Source organism: Haliotis cracherodii, unplaced genomic scaffold, assembly GCF_022045235.1.
Source record: "Haliotis cracherodii isolate W230 unplaced genomic scaffold, xgHalCrac1.p SCAF_23, whole genome shotgun sequence".
Lineage (NCBI taxonomy): Eukaryota > Metazoa > Mollusca > Gastropoda > Lepetellida > Haliotidae > Haliotis > Haliotis cracherodii.
In genome coordinates this window covers 11,742,723-11,770,115 of record NW_027266279.1, presented here as the reverse complement: position 1 = coordinate 11,770,115, position 27,393 = coordinate 11,742,723, and the positions used below count along the sequence as shown (strand labels likewise).

The window sequence follows — 27,393 nt, the reverse complement described above, 5'->3', positions numbered from 1 at the left end:
GTAGATGTCACGTAGAGAGGTAAATGTAACAGGTAGATGTCACGTAGAGAGGTAAATGTTATAGGTAGATGTCACGTAGAGAGGTAAATGTAATAGGTAGATGTCACATAGAGAGGTAAATGTAACAGGTAGATGTCACATAGAGAGGTAAACGTAACAGGTAGATGTCACGTAGAGAGGTAAATGGAACAGGTAGATGTCACGTAGAGAGGTAAATGTAACAGGTGTGACGGAAGGAGAGAGGACGGAGCATTGCACAAGGGCTGTGGACAGGGAGGATGGGTGTACAATAACCATGCATGGACAGTAAGGATGGACAGTAAGATGAAAGGACACTAAGGGTGAATGCACACTGTAGATGGATGGATGGATAGATGGACAGTGAGGATGGATGACAGTAAGGATTGATGATGGTAAGGATATATCAGCTGTTATTTATTTTTGTGTCTACTGATGTGTAGCAATAAAATTTAGTCGCCAGAAGATATTTTTCTTGGTAGTCATTTGGCTACCTCTGAATTTTAGACAGTAGACAAATTGAAATTTAGGTCGCATTGGCTTCCGTTTTAGTCGCAAGTTTAAGGCCTGGGATGGAAAGGATGGATGGAAAATAAGGATGGATGGATGGATGGATGGATGGATGGATGGATGGATGGATGGATGGATATGGATGGATGGATGGATGGATGGATGGATGGATGGACATACATTCTTGAGGATTTCTACAACAGCAGAAGCTGCTCCTTTGGCGGTTGCTATGGCACTGGCATGTGGGGTTGCGTTGCCAATGGAGAAGGAACCAATCATGACACAGAAAAACACCTGCAAACACATGTATATATGAATGTATACACTAACCATCTGACAAGTAACAATGATTCTGTATTTAAATACTTTCAGGTGACAGTCCTTGATTCTCTTGAACTTAAACATGAATTAATACAGTTAAAAAATGGAGAAAAAAAATCATATTTTTTCAGAAAATACACATATCAAAATCAAACTTTGGTCCTTAAATAAGAAAAGAATCCATGTAGTAGTTTTCAAATTATAGGTTGCACAATGTTTGAGTAATAAATTATAAGTAAAAAAATGAAAAATAGCTGTATTCTAAAAACAAATCCAAATATTGAAATCAAACTTCACACTGCACCTCTCCTATTGGTATAGAAAGTGTTCAACAAGGATAAAAAGAATATATGACAAAGTTTTCAAGTTATAGGTCACAAAAAAAAAATGTCCTCGGAAAGACAGATGGAATTTAATTTTAAGTAATGGGTATAAAAATCACAGTCTCACCAAAGAACATCAAATGGTCAGTCACTTACCACATTTTCTTGAGTAACATAGCTGTGTAGAAGGGGGTGCGCATTAAACACGCCATAACAAGTTTTGATGATTTTTTTCCCCCAACGGAAAGACATCAGAAATACCATGTCAACAAATCCGTACTAAAGTACGCAAATTAATCATGTAATTACACTGTCTGGTTATAAAAAGTGTTCATTGTAAATCTGAACGTATGTTTGTAACTTATTTCATAAATTTTATTCAAAATTCCATTTACTATTGTTTTAGTTAATTTTGTAATATAGTACAAGCACTCACAGTGAAGACAATGCCCGGAGACAGTCCCTCCTGCATGTTGGATTCCTGCCACTCTGCCACCTGAGTCGAGCCAAACCTGAAACATACCGTATATGACCGCGTATAAGCCGAATTTTGAGGACCAGAAAAAAGATTCTGTAGAAAGGGGTCGGCTTTTCCACGGGATACACTTTCATGATAGTATTTTTCAGATCGTGATCTGTCAGAAACATCGCCTGAATGACGGTCTGATAGATTACAATTTCACGAAAGTTTGGAAGTTGCCACGACCAGAGCCATTATTGTTATAAATTATCAATAGAGTTTTTATTATACACCGATGTTGTCATGATTAAAAAAATGTTATGCATGTTACTACTTCTGATAATAATTTTTCAATTGAATGTTCAAAGTTCATCGTGTATCACCTTACACATGTATTGCAATAAAATGGTGGCTTGTTTTGTGACAGATTATAATCATAACCACCTGAACCTCACTTTAATGAGCACATTTGACAAACATTACACTCTGGGAATTTTGCACTGAAATTCCAACATGGGGAAAAGCATGGGGTACTGGGGACTACTTCTACCCTGGAATCCTTACGGGAAGACAATGGGGCACTTGGTACCTATTCTGCTGGGAATACTCACAGGAAGACAAGCATGGGGCACTTGGTGCCTATTCTGCTGGGAATACTCACAGGGAGACAATCATGGGGTACTGGGGACCTATTCTGATGGGAATACTCACAGGGAGACAAGCATCAGGTACTGGGGGCCTATTCTGATGGGGATACTCACAGGGAGACATGCATGGGGTACTGGGGGCCTATTCTGATGGGGATACTCACAGGGAGACAAGCATCAGGTACTGGGGACCTATTCTGATGGGAATACTCACAGGGAGACAAGCATGGGGTACTGGGGACCTATTCTGCTGGGAATACTCACAGGGAGACAAGCATGGGGTACTGGGGGCCTATTCTTCTGGGAATACACACAGGGAGACAAGCATGGGGTACTGGGAACCTATTCTGATGGGAATACTCACAGGGAGACAAGCATCAGGTACTGGGGACCTATTCTGTTGGGAATACTCACAGGGAGACAAGCATCAGGTACTGGGGACCTATTCTGCTGGGAATACTCACAGGGAGACAAGCATGGGGTAATGGGGACCTATTCTGATGGGAATACTCACAGGGAGACAAGCATCAGGTACTGGGGACCTACTCTGTTGGGAATACTCACAGGGAGACAAGCATCAGGTACTGGGGACCTATTCTGCTGGGAATACTCACAGGGAGACAAGCATGGGGTAATGGGGACCTATTCATCTGGGAATACTCACAGGGAGACAAGCATGGGTTACTGGGGACCTATTCTGATGGGAATATTCAAAGGGAGACAAGCATCAGGTACTGGGGACCTATTCTGATGGGGATACTCACAGGGAGACAAGCATGGGGTACTGGGGACCTATTCTGTTGGGAATACTCACAGGGACACAAGCATGGGGTACTGGGGACCTATTCATCTGGGAATACTCACAGGGAGACAAGCATGGGGTACTGGGGACCTATTCTGCTGGGAATACTCACAGGGAGACAAGCAACAGGTACTGGGGGCCTATTCTGCTGGGAATACTCACAGGGAGACAAGCATGGGGTACTGGGAACCTATTCTGCTGGGAATACTCACAGGGAGAGAAGCATGGGGTACTGGGGGCTTATTCTGCTGGGAATACTCACAGGGAGACAAGCATGGGGTACTGGGGACCTATTCTGCTGGGAATACTGACAGGGAGACAAGCATGGGGTACTGGGGACCTATTCTGCTGGGAATACTCACAGGGAGACAAGCATGGGGTACTGGGGACTTATTCTGATGGGGATACTCACAGGGAGACAAGCATCAGGTACTGGGGACCTATTCTGCTGGGAATACTCACAGGGAGACAAGCATCAGGTACTGGGGACTTATTCTGATGGGGATACTCACAGGGAGACAAGCATCAGGTACTGGGGACCTATTCTGCTGGGAATACTCACAGGGAGACAAGCATCAGGTACTGGGGGCCTATTCTGATGGGAATACTCACAGGGACACAAGCATGGGGTACTGGGGGCCTATTCTGCTGGGAATACTCACAGGGAGACAAGCATGGGGTACTGGGGGCCTATTCTGCTGGGAATACCCACAGGGAGACAAGCATGGGGTACTGGGGACCTATTCTGATGGGAATACTCACAGGGAGACAAGCATGGGGTACTGGGGTCCTATCATGGATTGGAGGCAATAAAGAAACACATTCTTACCAAAATGCCAGAGCGTAGGCTGAAAACATGACAAACAGCGTGATGCCCATACCAACACCAGTGATGCCAGCCTTCCGTATACCAAGCTTTTTACTGTCCTCAAGGGCACTGGAGTACCTGTAAATACCACCAATGTACAATCACACAAGATCATTTTTGGTTATGAGCAGATGCATATTGTTTTCTTAGAACCAAATGCTCAAAGGCGCTTTGTTAAACACTTTGAATCATTTAGGAAGCAACAGCATTTCAAATTTGATCCCTGCCTCTTTATAGACCTAGTGCCACACCATCTCATCACACCAGCCATTAGAATCCATTAGGTCTGATCGCCTACTCCCCAGCAGATATCACCATATCATTTCCATTTGCCAATACCATGAAGATCAAGAGATATGTCTTGACCCTCCCAGACCGCCTCCGTGGTCTAATGGTAGAGCGTCCGACTGGAGAGCGGAAGGTCCGGGGTTTGATCCCCGACCGCGTCACACCAAAAGACATTAAAAGATGGTACTTGTTGTTACCCTGTCTGGCGCTCAGCATTAAGGGGTTAAAACAAAGACTGGTCGGCTCGGAGTCAGTATGCTGTGTCTGAGTGGGGTTTTCATGTTAAACTGCGGCATGGTATCTCAGTGAGCTAGCACTATAAATCGGCATCAGTCCGGCCTAGTACAAGCAGCCACACACACACACGTACATGCACGTCGCTATATAAGTGCAATAATCTTGGATGCGATGTTAAACCCCATTTCACCTGACCTCACCTTGACCCTCCCACTATCCCCTACTTTTTGGGCACAGTATAGATGGAGACATAGAACCCTAGATAATGGAGGATGAGTTCAAATTCAGTTATGGTTATTATTGCAGACCTTGTTATTTCTTGCTTTTGTCCATTAAATGAGATGACCGTTCGGACACAGGATAGCACTTCCTCCGCCACGCTCCCTGCCTCGGCGTACTTCTCTTGTTCTCGTTTTGAAAATGATGCAATGGCCTGAAATAGAACAATGAGACACTCAGTTCCTGTTTACAGAATTAATTTTTTAAAATAATATTTGAAATTTAAGATATTGGTTCTGGTGTGTTCTGAAGGCTCTTGGGAACATTGCCTTGCTGCAGATTGTGGCTGCTTGACAATCTGTCAGGCACTGTTGCACTCCTGATTATTTGGATGTGTGACATCATCAGTCAAATGGTCAGGTCATACAACTATTGCTGGATCAATTTTATTTTTGTTTTATTTATATTTATGTCTATATGTCAAAATGCAGGAGGCAAAACAAAGAAAATACAAAACTGGAAATGATACAATTAAGAATTGACCCTCACTTTGTGTGAGTTCATTGGATTATGAACCTTCATAGAGTGAGGGCCAAACTGTATGAACATCCAATGCAAAAGCCGTATATCGTGTAAACATCAAATTAAAAAATTATTGAAGAATAACTAAGAAGCATACACATTAGCATCAAGGCAATGTTGGTCACCAGCTTATTTATAAATTAAATTCCATTCAACCACAATTAGAAGTTTAACAGGTGGACAATGGACAGATAGTGGAAAGATCTTGAACAACAGCCATGCCTTCGTCAAGCCACGGTTGGTAAAAAACTTCAAGGTCATCCAATCATATGTCAAAAAAATTCCCCAGGGGTATAAAGGAAGTATATCGGGTGAGAAGTCTCCTGCATCTGCCCTGAGCCTGATGGTGAGGAAGCTAATAACAGGGGGGTGCTTCATGAGCTGAAAATGCAGGACTGGTAACACATGCAATTTTGGTTGAAATCTATAGCATATGCTGTCGACCTGTGAAGATCCGGGGTAGAATAGGTCTTCAGCAACCCTTGCTTTCTGTAAAAGGCATCTATGCTTGTCACAAGAGGCGACTAACGGGATCGAGTGGTCAGACTAGCTGACTTGGTTGATGCATGTGATCCCAATTGCGTAGATCGATGCTCATGATATCAATCACTGGATTGTCTGGTCCAGACTCGATTATTTACAGACCGCTGTCATACAGCTGGAATATTGTTGAGAGCGACGTTAAACAACAAACAAACACACAAAGAAAGCATATACTGTCAATTGTTCGAATTCTTACCTTGGACATGAATGCACCTGCTATGGCAAGCACAGGAGTCAGTGACATCATCACCAGCGTCAACTTCCATCCATATATAAAGCCGATGACAAATCCCGAGATGAAAGCAGAGAAAAATTGAACGCACAAGCTGAACTTATCTCCAATACCTTCTTTTAATTTCTCCAGATCACTGAAATAAAAATCACAGTGACAATTCAGTTTTTAATATTGCCTGCAACATTGTTGCCATTCTGGATCATCCTTCTGGACCTTTGGAGTACCCAGTTTGGACTCTCTGGGCATCCCTTCTGGACCCTCCCTACAGACAACCACTCTGGACACCCCGCCTTGACCCTCACTCTGGATCCTTTGGGAACCCACTCTGGACCCTCCCTATAGACACCCACTCTGGACCTTCCCTATAGACACCCACTCTGGACCTTCCCTATAGACACCCACTCTGGACCTTCCCTATAGACACCCACTCTGGACCTTCCCTATAGACAGCCACTCTGGACACCCCACCATGACCCTCCCTCTGGACCCTCCCTATAGACACCCACTCTGGACCCTCCCTATAGACAGCCACTCTGGACCCTCCCTATAGACAGCCACTCTGGACCCTCCCTATTGACACCCACTCTGGACCCTCCCTATAGACACCCACTCTGGACACCCCACCTTGATCCTCTCTCTGGACCCTTTGGGAACCCTTCTGGACCCTCCCTATAGACACCCACTCTGGACCCTCCCTATAGACACCCACTCTGGACCCTCCCTATAGACAACCACTCTGGACCCTCCCTATAGACACCCACTCTGGACCCTCCCTATAGACACCCACTCTGGACACCCCACCTTGATCCTCTCTCTGGACCCTTTGGGAACCCTTCTGGACCCTCCCTATAGACACCCACTCTGGACACCCCACCTGGACCCTTTGGGAACCCTTCTGGACCCTCCCTATAGACACCCACTCTGGACACCCCACCTGGACCCTTTGGGAACCCTTCTGGACCCTCCCTATAGACACCCACTCTGGACATTCCCTATAGACACCCACTCTGGACACCCCACCTGGACCCTCCCTCTGGACCCTTTGGGAACCCTTCTGGACCCTCCCTATAGACACCCACTATATATTGTTTTCATAATTCCCTTTAATTAGATGAATTTAAGTTCTGTAATATCTATTTACCCTTTGCCATTTGATCTTTTCTTTTCGAAATACCTGAACAGTAGCATCAATTGATTTGGAATAATCATTTAATTCCATGGTATGTGAATAATCACAAAATATTCTCAGATTAAAAAATATTCCAAATACATTAATCTCGGGTTTATTTGAGGAATATCTTAAACAAATACTGTCTATACATGCATTGATACAGACATGTTAATTGCAAACATTCATATAGTACAGGACATTTATTTAATAATTTTCATTAAATTGATTACAAATACAACCAAACTGAATGCTATGTATGTTAAAATTCCTTTTCATTTTGCAGCTGTTGCCTCGTGTCTTAATAATGTATTCACTTGCATGCATGGTCAATGTAAAATAGTAATAACTACAAGGGAGGCAACTCTAGCTGTTAAATGCATTCAGCTGCAGGTTCTGCAACACCAAATGAGAACCTGTTGGGACTGTGCTGTTTTCGTAGGGTGGTTTTTGTTTTCGTTTTCGTGGGGCAGTTTTCGTAGGGAGCCTTCAGTGAAGATTGAGAGATATCTGCAGGCTGTGATTGGATGATATTTTGTAAGATTTTTATGTCTTTTAAATGTACATCCATCCAGTTATTAAAACTTACCATGTTTTTTTTTCTATATTTAGAGCTGTCTTTTTCAATATGATGACTTATGCTGAATGTGACCACAGCTATTTTCAAGTAGGTGACATTTGGCGTGGAACTGGGGGTGGTGTGTTTAGCTTCCTGTACTCGGAAAAGGAGCTGGCTAAACTAGTCATTTTTTTTGTTTTTATTGCTGCTCTAAGGCCAAACTGTGCACACACGTACAGGTAATAGCTGTTGAAGGCTTAGTTAAATTTTTTTAAAATATAACGTTACTATAGAAGTCTATGGGAAAACATTTGGTTGTGTGTAACCTGCAACACAGTTGGTTGGTTAGTTTGTTGTTAAACACCGTTCTCAGCAATATTCCAGCGGTCTGTTAATAATAGAGTCTGGACCAGACAATCCAGTGCACCGATCCACGCAATTGGGATCGATGACATGCATCAACCAAGTCAGTGAGCCTGACCAGCCGATCCCGTTAGTCGCCTTTTACGGCAAGCATGGGTTGCTGAAGACCTTCCCCGGATCTTCACGGGTCACCTGCCACACAGAGCACCTGGTATTTATGATGCCATTACTAAAGTAACATTATGTAATAAAAAGTTACTTTATCAAATAAATCCTGGAATTATCATATTGAGTGTGGCAATCACATATTTCAATACACATAAAAAGATTTGCATTAAGAAAAGAGCATGCTCTCTTACAACAAATGTGCTAATGGAAGGCCAATTTGTGATTATTTATATAGAATATATTGAAAAAAATAATACAAATAAAGTTTGCTGTCTACAGGTTTGCAATGAAACATGAGAACTATAAAATAGTGAGAAATAAATATATAATGTTGCTTGGATACACAAAAGAAAAGGAAAGAGTGTTGATGTAATTGGTAGTTTGTAATTCAAATAAGTATTTATAAATAAAATATAAATATAAGATTATAGAAGTTAATATACACTGTTGACTCAATATTGGCCCAATGTTGGCCCAATATCAGCATGACAACATTCCGCCAACATTGGCCCAAATCTAGACTTCCTGTCTGGACCATCTTTTGGATCCTTTGGACATCCATAAGGATACCCTACCCTTGAATTTTCCTCTTGACCCTCATCTATTAATAAACCCTCCCTCCTTTTGGACCATCCCTCTTGGACCCCTCTCGACCCTACTCTGGATCCACCTCTCTGTATGTTTTGGACAAATCAGCAACTTACTCTGCAAGTCGTGTGGTCAATTCGCCACTTTGATGTTCATCAAACCAGCCAATCTCTTGTCTCAGAACAGCTTTGAAGAACGCCTTTCTCAGCTTGTATGTCTGACGTTCACAGGACATGGTCCAAAATGACACCTGGTCATACAAGACAATTTAAATATTACTTGCAATTCTCAATGTCTATGCCATAATTAACCTTTGATAATGAACATCACCCCATAATTTAAATAGGAGAATACTTGATTTTGATTATGTAATTCCTTTGAGTATTATTCTGGATTTGATATATCCTGATATAAAATTTGGAACCTCACATTATTGCATTCAGTTTCAAATAAACTTAGAGGTAAAAAATCAATCTTAAATGAATAATATCAGAAGTCATCAGAAATAACCACATTTGCAAAAAAATGCTTTAATATGTCCTCCTTGATGGTAAATGCCATGATTCATTGAATCATGTATTAACTACGTGCAAGATTTTCACATAAACACTTTTTCTGACGAATACCATCTAAATGACAGTGCTCATTTTGTAATACAGAGCTCCAGATAAGCTTTTGGTGTTGTGGGTATTTTACCCATGCATTCTAAAATCATTGGGTATCAGTAATTCTATCTGGGTATTCATATTTCTGTTACCCACTAGTTTTTACACATGTGGGTATTTAAGTTAAATATATAAAAACACTATTCATCTAGTCCCTGCAAACTAGTGTCGTGTGGGTCCGAGAGCTTTATAGGACTCACAAATACCACGATACTTCCACAGGAAAGTGTGATGGCAAATGATCATGATGTAACGGGCATCGTGGAGTTTGGCAAGGTTGACGGAATGTCCGTTTATAATTTCAAAATAAGTTGCTGATTTGCTAATTGAATACGCAGGGTTACTTCACAATATTTTGATGATACACACAAGTTTTATTTTTGTGGCGAATCTGTTATGTTCGTTGCGTATTTGATACGCTTGGATTTTATTTTACTGCGTATTTCTGCATTTTTTATGCATATTTTACGCAGATACGCAGCTTATCTGGAGCTCTGTAATATAATTAAAACGATAAATATATTTTAAATAAATCTCTTACCTGCATGTATGAAGCGACCATGACTCCTACCCCAATATAAATATAGTACAATGAATACTGGGTCATCTGTTCTTCAAAGTCAAATGGAGGTGGTGTCCAGTTACCGGCTGTACCATTCATATCCGGCATTGAGGCATTACCTGGTGGGAATTTAAATTATACACTGAATATGTTGTCACTTTCAGTTCCTCATTTGTAATATGAAGAGGAGATGGATTTGGTGTGGTGTGGTGTGGTGTGGTGTGGTGTGGTGTGGTGTGTGGTGTGTGGTGTGGTGTGGTGATCTGTGGTGTGGTGGTGTGTGGTGTGGTGTGGTGTGGTGTGGTGTGGTGTGGTGTGGTGTGGTGTGGTGTGGTGTGTGGTGTGGTGTGGTGTGGTGTGGTGTGGTGTGGTGTGTGGTGTGGTGTGGTGTGGTGTGGTGTGTGGTGTGGTGTGGTGTGGTATGTGGTGTGGTGTGTGGTGTGGTGTGGTGTGGTGTGGTGTGAGGTGGTGTGGTGTGTGGTGTGGTGTGGTGTGGTGTGGCGTGGCGTGGCGTGTGGTGTGGTGTGGTGTGGTGTGGTGTGGTGTGGTGTGGTGTGGTGTGGTGTGTGGTGTGGTGTGTGGTGTGGTGTGGTGTGTGGTGTGGTGTGGTGTGGTGAGGTGTGGTGTGGTGTGGTGTGGTGTGTGGTGTGGTGTGGTGTGGTGTGGTGTGGTGTGGTGTGGTGTGGTGTGTGGTGGTGTGTTGTGTTGTGTTGTGTGGTGTGGTGGTGTGTTGTGTTGTGTGGTGTGGTGTGGTGTGGTGTGGTGTGCGGTGCGGTGTGCATCATAATAGTGTTTTAACTATCAGAAAGCTATTACAATAGTACAAACAAAGCCACTTAACAAACATTAACTGTTAGTATTGATATTCAAATATTTTCTCCTTTTATACTAAGGAAAACACTCAAAATGGAATTTAATGATTTGAACAAACTGAGGAAAAACATACCAAAGCTGCGCTCCCTCTGTCGGGACTTAAAAGGAGAAGTTTACTACATGTAACAGAAGACAACAGACAAATCGGCCAGGACATTGGCTCACTTCATTTTCAGTCGGGTGAGCAAAAAAGGCCTTTGATAGTCTCCCCTACCACAATGTGTTCATGATGACATTAATTCTACTCACCAGTCCCGATGAAATCATTGGTCATGTCGCCAAACACAATGGAGAGAAGTGGCCAGCCAGCTCCGTGTACCATGGACGACAGCGTACCAACAAACATGAAGAAAACGTCCAGGCATGTTGCAAACTGGAACTGCAACACAAACAAATACTTCAAGCCAAATGAAGATTATCTTGTTTTATTGATTGCAATTAAATCCTATCTGTATTTTAGAATTTGTTACCGTTTGAAGTTTGTGGCTCTGGGTCCGACTCTTAGCGCTACGACTGTCATAACTTTGTGTCAAAATAAGGGAGTTGAGATCATGTTAGCGTAAAAGATCATTTTGTACAAAGGGCCCCAGGGAAGATTGTTTTCAAAGTCTGACTTAATTCCCAAGCGAACATTACAAACAAAACCAGAGGACCACCTGCAGCACTACACCTGCATAACTTCACCTGCAGCACCACACCTGCATAACTTCACCTGTAACACTTCACCTGCAACACTACACCTGCAGCACTACACCTGTAAGACTACACCTGCAGCACTACACCTGTAACACTTCACCTGTAACACTTCACCTGCAGCACTACACCTGTAAGACTACACCTGTAACACTTCACCTGCAACACTACACCTGCAGCACTACACCTGTAAGACTACACCTGTAACACTTCACCTGTAACACTTCACCTGCAGCACTACACCTGTAAGACTACACCTGCAGCACTACACCTGTAACACTTCACCTGTAACACTTCACCTGCAGCACTACACCTGTAAGACTACACCTGTAGCACTACACCTGTAACATTACACCTGTAGCACTACACCTGCAACACTACACCTGCAGCACTACACATGTAACACTACACCTGTAACACTACACCTGCAGCACTACACCTGCATAACTTCACATGTAGCACTACACCTGCAGCACTACACCTGTAACACTACACCTGTAGCACTACACCTGTAACACTACACCTGCAGCACTACACCTGTAACACTACACCTGTAACACTTTACCTGTAACACTACACCTGCAGCACTACACCTGCAACACTACACCCGCAGCACTACACCTGTAACACTACACCTGTAGCACTACACCTGTAACACTACACCTGTAGCACTACACCTGTAACACTACACCTGTAGCACTACACCTGCATAACTTCACCTGTAACACTTCACCTGTAACACTTCACCTGCAGCACTACACCTGTAAGACTACACCTGTAGCACTACATCTGTAACACTACACCTGTAGCACTACACCTGCAACACTACACCTGCAGCACTACACCTGTAACACTACACCTGTAACACTACACCTGCAGCACTACACCTGCATAACTTCACATGTAGCACTACGCCTGTAACACTACACCTGTAGCACTACACCTGCATAACTTCACCTGTAACACTTCACCTGTAACACTACACCTGCAGCACTACACCTGCAACACTACACCCGCAGCACTACATCTGTAACACTACACCTGCAACACTACACCCGCAACACTACACCCGCAGCACTACACCTGTAACACTACACCTGCAGCACTTCAACCACAGCACTACGCCTGCATCACTACGCCTACAGCACTACATCCGCAGCACTACACCTGCAGCACTAAACCTGCAGCACTAAACCTGCAGCTCTACACCTGCAGCACTAAACCTGCAGCACTACATAGTAGATGCACAAAGAAGAAGAATTTTCATGTGGAATGGTAGTCAGGAACAGGTTACCGTGACAATTAATGGGTGTGACTATAATTATTGAAAGTAGACATACTGACCATTTCCCCAAATGTTGCTGATTTCGTATTTTTCTCTTCATCTCTGCAAAGAAAAAAATATTGTGAATGATAGGTCCTATTTTTATAAACATGCAAATGAGGTCAGCCAGTTTCAGGTTCACTTCTATGACTAAAAGTTAAAAGATGATGTGTAGATGGACAACACACTCACAAGGATGGTGCCAATTAGTATTGTTTTAAAAAAAAATTGTCACACACTCTATGAACATTGGACAGCAAGGTTGTCACTGAAGAGCTGAGACCTTGACCATCTGGTAGACTGCACAGGGATTGACAATCATGAACATCAACTTGTAATGTTGACATTGCCTGATTATAGAGATGCTGGTATAGAGAGAGGATGCTTAAGAGAGTGCAGCTTAATGGAGAGATCATGATCACAGAAAGTGGCAGATTATAGAGAGGCTGGTATAGAGAGAGGATGCTTTGGAGAGAGCAGCTTAATGGAGAGATCACAGAAAGTGGCAGATTATACAGAGGCTGGTATAGAGAGAGGATGCTTTAGAGAGAGCAGCTTAATGGAGAGATCACAGAAAGTGGCAGATTAAACAGAGGCTGGTATAGAGAGAGGATGCTTAGAGAGAGCAGCTTAATGGAGATATCACAGAAAGTGGCAGATTATACAGAGGCTGGTATAGAGAGAGGATGCTTAGAGAGAGCAGCTTAATGGAGATATCACAGAAAGTGGCAGATTATAGAGAGGCTGGTATAGAGAGAGGATGCTTTAGAGAGAGCAGCTTCATGGAGAGATCACAGAAAGTGGCAGATTATACAGAGGCTGGTATAGAGAGAGGATGCTTAGAGAGAGCAGCTTAATGGAGATATCACAGAAAGTGGCAGATTATAGAGAGGCTGGTATAGAGAGAGGATGCTTTGGAGAGAGCAGCTTCATGGAGAGATCACAGAAATTGGCAGATTATACAGGGGCTGGTATAGAGAGAGGATGCTTAGAGAGAGCAGCTTCATGGAGATATCACAGAAAGTGGCAGATTATAGAGAGGCTGGTATAGAGAGAGGATGCTTTGGAGAGAGAAGCTTAATGGAGAGATCACAGAAATTGGCAGATTATACAGGGGCTGGTATAGGGAGTGTGATGATAATGGAAATCACAATTTCAAACCTTCCTTCAAGTGGACATCAAATAGCAGCAATGTTCCATCATAATTTGAACACTTATGACAGCACTGCTGTCCTTAAGAATATGTCCCCACAAAACAAGAAATAACATCTGAGCCCCCTTTTCACAAACAATCTCATCAAATGTCTTTGTTAAGTATGCAATAGGGCTGGGATGAGTCTAAATTTACTACCCGGGTACCCAGCCCCCTATTACCCGACCCTACCCGGGTACCCACTGTAGGTCTCAGGAGATGTCTTAAAATGTCCGATGGGGAACATTTCTAGCAAAGCCCTGGCAAATTGTATGTAATAAACAATTTGGTCATTCATACACTGAAGTTGAATTATGTTATATCTTTATTCAACCATATGAAAAATCAGAAGGAATTGTGCAGAGTCAGAAAGAAATGCGAACATTAGTGACTTGTAGTGTAACCATAAAGTTCTAGATTCATTAAACAAGATATCACGTGACTAACCTCGGGTCCGGGTAGTCCTGTGGGTACCCAGGTCCTACTCAGTACCCACCCGACCCGGGTACCCGAGTTACCCGTCCCAGCCTTAGTAGGCAAGTTACAACCATCTTAGCACTAAGACTGGTTTGTGCAACAGGACCCTTCCCTAACCATCCCCTTCAATTAATTTGATCCATTATTTATTTCAAATGGATATTTAAGTTATTGTTCAATCCAATTCTCTCACTTAAATCAGAGCTACAGTACTTTCTCGTGTACTGTCTCCAGACCCTGTTACTGGTTCATCACATTGTCCTATCGTAGTACTATGGTCCAATATCCTTGCCGACGTACAATCTCATGACCCTGACGTTTAAACAATGTGACCTAAATTGCAGGACACCGTTCCACAAAGCGATCGTAACTCTGTGACTGTCGTAAGTCAATGTTAAATGATGGGAGTTACGATCACCTTAGCGCTATGATCGCTTTGTGGAATGGGGCCCTGATGAATAAAGATATGTTACATGTTGGTGAATCTGTTATCTTCAATGATATCATGAACTTAAACATTTGTATAATGCCAACAAAGAATGGCTGAATTCGTATAGCTTGTCTTCAAATCTTTATGGAGGGACTTTTGTGGATGACATTACAACACTCATAAGCCTCCAGTGATGTCAAACAGTTGTTCTCCAGTCGGGTTAAATCTCATTAGCAGGGATGTTATAATATCCCCCGGGACATTTGTTATATAATATGTTATAATATCACCGGGATTTTATATAATATCCCAGGTTGGTTGGTTGGTTGGTTGGTTGGTTTTTTAACGCCGCACTCAGCAATATTCCAGCTATATGACGGCGGTCTGTAAATAATCAAGTCTGGACCAGACAATCCAGTGATTAATGTCATGAGCATCAATCCACGCAATTGGGATCGATGACATGCATCAACCAAGTCAGCGAGCCTGATCACCTGATCCTGTTAGTCGACAAGCATAGTCACCTTTTACGGCAAGCATGGGTTGCTGAAGACCTATTCTACCCCGGAATCTCCACGGGTCTAATATCCCAGGGATTTTATTAATACATCTTCTGTTTATATTGTAACATATGAATGTTTCTTGCTAGAAATGTATTTCGCCTTTGAACAGAATGTGATGAAATGTAAAGGCAAATAACAAATGTTTTTGTTATATTCCCGTGCATCTGCAGCCCAGTGAGAGTACCACTTGGCTACAGAGGCGCCGATAATTCAAAATGCTTTTGAGATGTCTTTTTAAAGTCACTGTACGCCAGCAAAACAGACTTTACGCCTCTTTCCTAAGGTTCGAGGAAAGTATTTTTGAAAAATAAAAATGTTGATAAATGTTGTTTTAAGTTTCTTTTTTCGGTTAATAAGTTAAATAAAACTCCTACCCTCTGTTTTTTGTGAGATTTTAAACCCTCTTACGCCCTCGGTATTATCCCTTGGATTCTGGTTTTAAATCTCATAACTTTCCCAGCCAATGACTTCAGGTTCATGTCACAAAATGTGTGTTCAAGACAAAGATAAGCTGGACTGATAATCGTAACCTTAAACACAAACTGGAAACAGGCAAAGTCTGCATCTGAATAATTGAAATTCTGCAGAAAATCTGCAGATCTCAAGCTTGTCCTTAATGTTCAATAATAAATGAAATGGATAATGACAACTAGTGTCGAAATGATAACAAAACAAGGATTACATCTATTCTGGGTTCTTTTGTTTGTTTGCTTGTTTGTTGTTTAATGCTACACTCAGCAATATGCCAGCAACATGACGGCGGTTTGTAAATAATCAAGTCTGGACCAGACAATCCCAGAAGACCCGTGAAGACACGGGGTAGAATAGCTGTATCACTCTATGATTGTACGCATGCACTACACACGAACAGCTCTCTAGCACCATATATGGCAACAAGCATGCATACTGATAAGGCAGGGAGATATCAGACAGAGCCGTATAGGGACAGAGCGAGTGAAGCCTTTAGGTGTTATCAGGAACATATATGGGATAATTTGGATATACTAGTCTTGTTCTGTGGACTGAAACGAGTCTCTGAGTGACTCTGAGACTATTTTAGGACAATGACACGGGTATTGTAGTGACACATTCGTCTAAATGAAAGGATTGCTACACTGCCTGGTAATTCAATCACAAAAAAACAAATGAAATGTTTATGAGTCAGTTTGGGTATGGCTCTAAGTGCATACATACCGGTATTTATTGTAAACATGTGGGGATATTGTTTTGTCACACTTGACTTAACTGACATTTTGTTTACAGTGTAAATAAATATGTTACAAGGACATTTTTTAAGATATTGGAGGGTCATTTTACTTAACATCTTCAAAAACAAACCTTTGACTTAATCTAATTTCACTAAAGACATGTAAATTAATAGTCTAGATATTTGGTATAAGCTTTCTCTCGATATTGTTAGTTTTACTTTGTAACATAGTTCAACCATACCTCAACATGTTCAATATTTTTGGTTGCAAGAGCATACCCTAAGCCAATAATGATTGTTTGTTTGTTGTTTAACTCTGCACTCAGCAATATTCCAGATATATGACGGCAGTCCGTAATAATCAAGTCTGGACCAGACAATCCAGTGATTGACATCATGAGCATCAATCCATGCAATTGGGATCGATGACATGCATCAACCAAGTCAGTGAGCCTGACCAACCAATCCCGTTAGTCGCCTTTCACAACAAGCATAGTTGCCTTTTACGGCAAGCATGGGTTGCTGCAGACCTATTCTACCCCGGAATCTTCACGGGTCTCCACTACAAGTAGATCTGAGGACATCAATTACAGGTCACATCAGCATGACCTTTACCAACTGTGACCGACCATTAAAATGACTAACAAGAAGTCAACATCAACAAATCAGAAAGCAGCTTTCTCCAGCTTTATGGCACTACAGTGTAGTTTTAAACTGGCGACTTCCATTCCAGACCAGGCTTTGAAAACTATTTTGACAACAATCTCGGTTAAAATTTCAAAACTTAACAACTTAATGCCCTGAGATTGTATGGCAGTATATCCCACTGGCTGTGGAAAGTCTCTTCAGTTTAAAATGTTTATCCCATTGAAGCATAATAATCATGATAATAATAATAAGAAAACACATTCCGACTGTCACTTTCAAAATCTGGAAAGCAAAGTTTGATCAGTCAGAAAGTCGTTCTGATGTGAAACGTAATGGGATGTCCTCAGATCTTTGTTTAGCAATAGCAAGAATTAAAGAAGAAAGTTTACTCGTTGGTCTTAAAATATCCAATTGACTGCACATGTAAACAAATACTGAATGCCCAAAGAAAACTGTCAATACCCAATGTGAATGATCACATTTGAGAAAATACTAAGTATCTCAAAAAATGACCTGGAGCTTTGAGTACAGTGATATTGAAACCGGTCCACTTTTTGACCCAAATAGCAGTAGATGTGACAGTCTTATCTAGGTGAGTCCAGGTCTATATTTAGCAAATGACTTATACTATCATTGAAGGAACATGTCTGTATATTTCACGTAGGCTGGTTGAGGCTATCAATGCAGCGGGTGTAGAGTACTAATAAATCTCAGGTATTGTGCAATAGTGAAAGAAAATGTTTCAAGGTGAAGGACAACCAATCTCAGGTATTGTGCAATCGTGAAAGAAAAAGTGTTTCAAGGTGAAGGACAACTTGGTACAAAATGAAGTACAAATAAATCCTCTTCTGCTGACTAGGAAAAAAAATATTTATTCTTTATTGTTTATATCACATTTCATGTGAACTGTTTCGTCTTAAAGGTCTAAAGATCAATTTACAACCAAAGCATCTACTTTTGGTGAAACCTTCCTTGTTGTCTTTGCACTGTGTTATTTATTTATATTTGTTTGTTTGTTGTTTAACGCCGCACTAAGAAATATTCCAGCTATATGACGGCGGTCTGTAATAATTGAGTTTGGACCAGACAATCCAGTGATTGATAACATGAGCATCGATCCACGCAATTGGGATAGCATGGGTTGCTGAAGACCTATTCTACGTCAGATATTTATTTCGTGTCATTAATGAGACATGGACAAATTCTTGTAGTCATCTACTTCAGGAATCTATATTTTGTTGCCAGCTATGTTAGGATTTTCCCTTTTGCTTCAAGCTTATACCTTCACACAGAACAAGGTAACAATTGCAGCATCTTATAAGTTGTTCTCCCATTTTCCTACATAAGGTGTAAATGTGATCTCTTGGTCTATATGCAAAAAAGACGAAATGAAAAAAAAAAAAAAACAGAATAAAAATGATAAAAATGTTGTCATGGTTGACAAGAACTTAATTCCTTTCAAGAAAATGCATGGATTGTTTGTTTCAAACAAAACATAATTCAGGGTTTAAGTTTAAGTGTAGGGTTGGCCCATCATTGGAACAATAAGGCACTCAGATCTGGTTTTATAACTATAAAATATACACACAATACAAGATGCATTTTCTCAAAACAGTATAGTATCGCTTATAAAGGTACCACAAGCTAGAAGTTGAACTATTTACCAAAACTGACAGTTTTCAAAATGACTGCCACTGGAACGTCAGCATTATCTGATTGGAGTTGTGACCTGTCCATAAACTTGTCACTCAGATGCCATTATCATTAATTATTTCACGTGTTGATGTCTCTATGACCAGATAGTATTTCTGTATATACCTAATCTGTAGGAATCTATAAAGGAGACACCTCAATGTACTTGTTACCTTGTCTAAAAAATGTCCCTAATCTGCAAGTTGACGACAGTGTACAAACAGATTACCTTTGAGCCAGATGACCTAAAATCCCGAAACTGTGTCATGCTATCAAAAAAGATTACATCTATCTGATGTACATGGAGCAGAGATAGAAATTAACCAAGAAAGTCTACTCGCCTGAATACGGGTAGTGATAGCATATAGCAACGCCCCAAACATGTTTGAAATTCTACTAGCCTTAAGGATACCTTTAACATAAAATAACAGGTCCAGGCTACCAGACTAAAGCTGATTTCTAATCCTGTGAGCGAGGATGCTGAGGTAGTACAATGGTTAAAGCATCCGCGCATCATACAAAGACCCGTGAAGATTCCGGGATAGAATAGGTCTTCAGCAACCCATACTTGTCGTAAAAGGTGAATATGCTTGTCGTAAAAGGCGACTAACAGGATTGGGTGGTCAGGCTCGCTGTCTTGGTTGATGCATGTCATTGATCCCAATTGCGTGGATCGATGCTCATGATATTAATCACTGGATTGTCTGGTCCAGACTCGATTATTTACAGACCGCCGTCATAAAGCTGGAATATTGCTGAGTGCGGCGTTAAACAACAAACCAACCAACCAACCATCATGCAAAAGGCCTGGTTTCAATTCCCTACATCTTTACAATGTGTGAAAAACATTTCTAGTAGGGTTGGGACGAGTCCAAATTTATTACCCGGGTACCCACACCCCTATTACCCAACCCTACCCGGGTACCCGCTGTTGGTGTCAAGAGATAGGTACAAAATGTCCGATTTGATGAATTTGTGTAGTTAGATACACGTATAAAACGATAATGTCATGCATACACTGAAGTTGAAGTTTTAGTTTTGTTCAAACATATTTAAGTCAGAAGGAACATGTTCATAGTCATGAAGAAATGCGAACATAAGAGACTTAAAATTGTCATGAAACAATATATCACATGACTAACCACGGGTCTGGGGTACCCGGGTCCAACTCAGTACCCACCCGACCCAAGTACCCGAGTTACCTATCCCAGCCCTAATTTTTAGTGTCCCCTGCCGCGATAATATTACTGATATTGCGGTAATATCGCTAAAAAAAACATGAAGCCATACACACTCATTCCTATTTCCTAAAAAATATCACTCTTCAAATAAACATTTTAAAAATACAAAAAACAATGAAACAGCATATCTAACATGTGTCAATCCTGATAACCTTTTACATAAATATCCTAAACCCAAACAAACCAGATAAAATATGAATGAATTCTGAACTCGCACTTTAAATGTGTAGTAAAGGAACAAACAACTGCTTAATAACAGAATATTTTAAAACTTAATGCCAGAGGGATGAGTATACAAGTTTATTTTAGAATTGACTCAATAAATGAGTCATAAGGTGTTATCATTCTCATAACAGGCCCATCCTGCTTGTAGCATTAATCACACCGCATCAGACATAACAATCAACAATTTAAGAAACTAATTTTGAAAAAGTTTTTATCATATTTCCCTAAATACTTCTGTGCATAATTATATGGCCCTGTATCCCCCTGACTCTGAGTGAGTGAGTGAGTGTAGTTTTACGCCGCTTTTAGCAATATTCCAGCAATGTCATGGCGGGGGACACCACAAATGGGCTTCACACATTGTACCCATGTCGGGAATCGAACCCGGGTCTTCGGTGTGATGAGCGAACGCTTTAACCACTAGGCTACCCGACCGCCTAATCTGTGATGAAGAGGAAAGGTTGTCTTCTACACATGTCCTTATTACACACCTCGATGGGCAGATACAGGGGAAGAGACAGGATGAGGGTCCTGATTGGCCCACTGGAAATGTCAGATTTTAAAGTTATTGAAATTGATAAAAAATTATTGTTCTTATGTCCAAGACAAGCAAGTTTTGAAGAACGTCTATCTTTCATACAAAGATATCTAAGGCAAGTGACTTTGTTCGAAACATGGCTCTGTTCACCATGCAGTGAATGGGTACCCGGTAGGATGAAATGGCGATATGACTGTTAGCCTTCTGGCGCCTCACAGGCAGCTAATAATAATGCGTGTAGCGCCATAAGCATTCACTTTAGTGGAGTTTATAGCGCATTATACATTGACAATTTTCAATCTATAAGGAAACTAAACACTGAAGGCTTCTTTTGGTTTTGTGGAGTTTATTCGAGAGTCCAGACTTATTGCTTTTCCCCTAACAAGGGCAAGAGTGAGTGAGTTTGATTTAGGACATCTTAACGTGACCCACAGAATGCAGCGTAAAGTGCAATTGTAGCCATTTTCCATTTTTTATTAAGGCATCACCTGACATGGATCATAGAATATATTCCAATATGTATCTGATTGGTTCTTTACAAGAGGTTATTTGGTAAGAGGATATGAGTGATATTAGCCTGCAACTGCAAATGATACGGTAGCAATTCCCACAATCATAGCATACAATCATATTGAATGGGCATACTCAGGATTTATTAATTTTGATATTAGGTTCATAAGTTTTTCATTTCTCCCTGCAAAACATATCACAATTAAACTTTGAATTAATTCGAGCTTAATAAAGCCTAGTCACTTGAAAGATATATAGGTGTTTTCAAAATCAATTTATATTTAATAATATCAGTATTGGAATAAACATGAAATCAATTATGGTCATGTGAACTTGTCCTTATCTTTAGGGGTTAGTCCTTTCTTCTGTTTGTGGTCTTTAACCCTGTTAAAGAGCATCATATAAGATTACAGTAAATATTTTAAGATACTTTTATCAAAATGTCTTCCTTAATTCAGACATGATGAAATGAGAAATTCCAGCAGTGGGCTTCACACACTGTGCCCATGGGTAAAGGTGAGGTTGTGAAATTGGGTTTAACGTTACGTCCAAGATTATTGCACTTATATAGCGACGTGCATGCACATGCGTGTGTGTGTTGCTGCTTGTACTATCCGGACTGATGCCGATTTATAGTGCTAGCCCACTGAGATACCATGCCGCAGTTTCACATGAATACCACACTCAGACACAGTATACTGACTCCGAGCCGACCAGTCCTTGTTTTAGCCCCTTAATGCCGAGCGCCAGACAGGGTAACAACAAGTACCATCTTTTAACGTGTTTTGGTATGACGTGGCCGGGGATGGAACCCCGGAACTTCCGCTCTCCGGGAGGATGCTCTACCACTAGACCACGGAGGAGGTCCATGGGTAAAGGAAGCCCTGGCCATCATCATGACATGCGAACACATTAATCGCTAGGCCCACCCTCTGTCCATTTTGTTTCATGAACCATGCATGATGCCAAATTAAGTTATCATTGTTATAATAATACAAATATATTATTGACACTCTAACTGTCATAGCTGACAAAAACTGTGTTTATTTCCGGTAATATTCTGTATTAATTTCATCATATTATTTTACAATAATTTTAGCGCTAGTACACACAAATCACATGAATAAGTGTCAGAAGCTTTTTATTTAATTCTTTGGAATAATTACTTTCATGAACTTTCAGTGGGAAACCTATCATTACCTTGACAGTGACAATTTTATGGCTGACATTTAAGCATCAACAAAATGTCACTGGTTCAGACAAACCCTTGTATCAAGACTGTTTCCTACTCTCAATAGGCACTTTCTGTAATAATTTGGTTTGCAAAATCAGTCAAAAGCAAAATCAAATAATTTGGAGAAAATTATTTTTTCTCTCTGATTCCTTGAACTAATTTCAGTGATAAAAATGACTTCAAAGCTGTGCCATTCTTTGCAATCTGAAATATGTCTTTGACGGTATACGGTATTAATCTACAACTCTGGGAACAATAAAAAAGTTTTTAAAAAACAAAATGACTTCAAAGTAAGTTCATATCAGAAGGGAAGGGACCCTTCAACTTGGCACCACAAAAAATTTCAGAAATCACTTCAAAATCATTTTTAGAAATTTGATGGAAACAATTGGGTTGTATTCTCAGTGAGCCAAGAATCGAAATCGAATGCACTGTGATCCAATTGTCTGGGTAATGGTGTGCTTTGAGCATGACATCCAGGACAGAAAAAGCACAATACAAGTGGATGATGATGATGATGATGATTAAAAGAATATGCAAACCAAGATGTTGACCAAGAAATCAGGGCCCTTCAAATGTGGTATTTGAGTGACTTGTCTTAAAGAAACCCTACTTGGACTGCCAATTAGCCAATACAGGAATATGCAAATAATTATGATCAGCGTCCCCAGCATCAATAACCCATGTGCAACGACATATTGTTAGTATGAGTAGCAGCCATTGATTGTTATCTCAATGGGATGACTGATAATTATCATTGGGATAGGGCCGACTGACAGGTCTCCACAATTATCTTCACAGGTATATTAAGTGCAGTTTCAATGCTTGACCTGTAGTTGCTACATCACTTGATTAAGGGTAGCGTCCATTAAAATATTGAATTAAACTAAAATACACTTTAGAATCAAACATACAGGTAACTTATTTGAACATCACTCGTTAAGTTTCATTTTCTAGACATCTAGAAAGATCTGGTTTGCTATAGGTTTTCAGCAACCCATGCTTGTCGTAAGAGATGACAAACAGGATCGGGAGGTAACTGACTGACCGATTCAAGCGACATTCATAAAGCTCCTGGTAAATGGTATTACTTTATATTTATGTTTTAATAATTTATTAAAACATACATAGAAAGTATTAATAATAAATGATTTATATAAATCAGTGATAAAACATTTGCTGCCTGCTCGATTCTTGCCCTTTTGGTAAGAGGCCTATCGATATAATCAAGTCTGGACCAGGCAAACTTGTGGCTCAACCCAAAGGCACTTTCAAAATGTCATCGATTGGATATATGAAATACCTGTGTAACTTTCACCAGTGTCATGATATGTGCTTAAAGGTTGAAAAAATAAAACAAACAAAGAAGTAAATATCCGATACATACTAGTATACTATCATATGTGGGATCTATTTTGAAAGCACGCATACAAGAAAAAGTATAGAATTATTCACCCCTTATTCTTTGAGGTGTCACCAGGCTTGAACTTGACATCCTCGTTGTACTGTACGTTCTCGTGCGCCCCCGAACTTAAAAGGGGTGTTTTCTCTTCAGCGGTACCCATGTCGAATTGAAACACAGCTGACGACTACGAACAGTGTCACCACAACTGGCATAAACTTCACACTGTCACGTCCATGAAACAACCGTTATTATTGCACCACTCCGGACCCTGTCACCCAGATAGCAGGTTATAGCGACGCGATATTCACCTCGTTATAAGGCGTCTCACGCGAGTCTGTTGTTTTGACGATGTCTTCCGAATGTTGACAGCTGTTTGACGGTATCAACTTGGGATCCGAGAACGTCCCAACTAACAGATATGGTATTCCCTTCAAATTACAAATACTCCACGTACTATATGATGTATTAACCTGTAAGCGGCCGTATTTGGTGATAACCCGTTTGTAGGTCAGCAGTGAGTAAGTGTAAACATGGATTTCCAGGTCGTGTCATATATACCTCCCCGGCAGAACATGTTTTGGGCCCTTTGAGCAGGCTGTACGTAATGGTACATTGTATTCCATATAAGTATATGCCATGGGAGAACCTGATTTGAAGACGACTTTACCCTTGTCTCGAGTCACTACGGAAAAGTTCACCAAACTTTGGCCAAGGTTTAGACATTGTAATTAGTGCACAAGAAAGGTAATCATTGACTGCTAAATTGATATACACAATAAATTGTGTTTGTTGTTTGACGCCGTACTCAATGTCCCAGCAATATGACGACTTAAGTTTTTAACAATGTTTGGGGGGCACGGGTGGCCCAGTCGTTTGAGGCGCCGCGGTTCGCTGTGCAGAGTTGCGTCCCTTGGGCACGTCAGAAACCTGTGAAACCGAATATGTTTCTAGGTTTGTCAGCACCCATACCCGTGGTAAACGTCTGAGACCTGCATCACTTGGGGCTATCCTCCCACATTAAGCTGACACGCCGCGATATAACTGGGATACTATTAAAAGCCGCGCTAAACCCAACTCACTCACTCACTCACTCACTCACTCACTCACTTTAACAATGTTTCAAAGGGGTTGCTTGCTTGTTGAAAGGTTATTTGAGACATGTTGCTTTCTAATAAGAAGATGGAAACTGCATACTCAAGTCTATGGGTGAGAGAGCGAATGAATGTTGTTCAACGTCAAAGTCAGCAATATTTCAGCTACTATGTCGAATTTGGACAAGGGAAACCATTGACTAAAATTATGAGCAACAACCCCCGCCATCGGTGCAGAATTATACCCACACACCACCCTCTAGGGTCCTGACGTCACACTCATCGTAACTCAAGCAACTCGAACGACAAGCAAAGGTTTGTGGGGGATCAATTCTACCCCGGAATCGGGAGCACGGGTGGCCCAGTCGTCTAAGGCGCCGCGATTTGCTGTGCAGAGTTGCATCCCTTGGACACGCCAGAAACCTATGATTGTGGGTTCGAATCCCGGTTCGCCCCAATTATGTTTCTAGGTTTTTCAGCACAACACCCGTGCTCGTGGGTTTCACCGAAGTGGTAAACGTCTCAGACCTGCATCATTTCGGGCTTTCCTCCCACATTAAACTGACACGCCTTGATATAACTGGAATACTGTTAAAAGCGGCGTTTAACCAAACTCACTCACTCACTCACTACCCCGGAATCACGTCGGATGAGTTCCAGATTCCGGTGTCGCTGAGGGCCTTCCTGTGTCAATAAAGACCAGCTGGTGTGTATACTAACATGTATGTCAAGACGTAGATTTTCTTATCAAGTTTAAAGTAATATACTGTCTTCGTATTCCTTCACTGACCACAGTTGCGCAACGCTGTCTGCAGTATACGAGATGCACACAGACAGTTCAACAACTGTGATACATGTACCGTTTATCGGTAAGAAAAATGTGATTTCCATTTCGCGATTCGTACCTTCATTTCAAAAGCTGTCACGTCACGCATACGAAGACGAGTTGTGGTAACACATGTCACGTACTGGAAACTGCGTTATGTGCATGAGTGAGTGAGTTTCAGTTTTATCAGCCTGTCATGTTCATGTACGAGGAAGGCCCAAAGTGACAAGCGTCGGACACGAATACCACTTTAGGTAACCACACACACGGTCCTCGTGCATGATTAAAACTCTGGATGGATTATACTTTGAGATGCGAACCCACGACTAGAGGATCGTCACGCGATTAAGGGACGTAACTCTTCACGCCGTATTACATTGTTGGACCACCCGTGCATCCCGCCCAACTAAGGTAAGTCCACACCTATCTCAATAACTGTCAGTCAATCTTTCTTCGTGATACTCGGGAGATCATAGGGATGTAGTACTATAGTAACAGCGAGTAAAGGTTTCACATTTTACAGAAGTAAACACAAACAGACATACTATCAAGATTGAATCGAAGTGAAAGTGCTAGTATATACTCCGAAAAGTTGTTTTCCTCATTATAAAGAAGTTGAAAGCCCTAATTCTCTTCCTTATGTGCATCACTTTTAAATGCCCTTCAAAGACTTGGTGTGTCAACCGTTTACGATGAGGTGAAATGGGGTAACGTCGCGTCCAAAATTATCGCACATTTTAGCGACGTGCATGTACGTGTGTGTGTATGTGTGGCTGCATGTGCTAGTCTTACTGAGATACCATGCCGCAGATCCCACTCAGACACATTATACTGACTCCAGTCCTTGTTTTAGCTCCTTAATGCCGAGCGCCAGAGAGGGTAACAACAAGTACCATCTTTTAACGTCGGTATGACGCGGCCGGGGATCGAACCCCGGACCTTCCGCTCCCCGGGAGGACGCTCTACCACTGGACCACGGAGGCGGTCCAACTGTTTACGAGTACGAGGTGGTTTTATTCTTTATTGACATGGCGAATGTGTGTAACACAGTTCTGTTTGACCCCTCAGTGCTGTAGTATCGTCTGTCGGGTAGCCCAG

General features: G+C 41.4%; 1 protein-coding gene across 1 annotated transcript in view; it reads right to left on the bottom strand.

Moving 5' to 3' along the window:
• Nucleotides 1-24,897, bottom strand: part of LOC139472013 (ATP-dependent translocase ABCB1-like) — a 161,448-nt gene extending 136,551 nt beyond the window's left edge. The window contains exons 1-10 of the mRNA XM_071254521.1: nucleotides 24,429-24,897; nucleotides 13,037-13,079; nucleotides 11,249-11,378; nucleotides 10,106-10,245; nucleotides 9,016-9,149; nucleotides 6,015-6,186; nucleotides 4,783-4,907; nucleotides 3,911-4,027; nucleotides 1,609-1,684; nucleotides 709-822 (exon numbers count right to left, since the gene is read on the bottom strand). Coding sequence (XP_071110622.1) covers nucleotides 709-822; nucleotides 1,609-1,684; nucleotides 3,911-4,027; nucleotides 4,783-4,907; nucleotides 6,015-6,186; nucleotides 9,016-9,149; nucleotides 10,106-10,245; nucleotides 11,249-11,378; nucleotides 13,037-13,079; nucleotides 24,429-24,538 — 1,161 coding nt within the window. The 5' untranslated portion in view covers nucleotides 24,539-24,897. The remainder of the gene's footprint in view (nucleotides 1-708; nucleotides 823-1,608; nucleotides 1,685-3,910; nucleotides 4,028-4,782; nucleotides 4,908-6,014; nucleotides 6,187-9,015; nucleotides 9,150-10,105; nucleotides 10,246-11,248; nucleotides 11,379-13,036; nucleotides 13,080-24,428) is intronic.
• Between the last annotated feature and the right edge of the window lie 2,496 nt (nucleotides 24,898-27,393).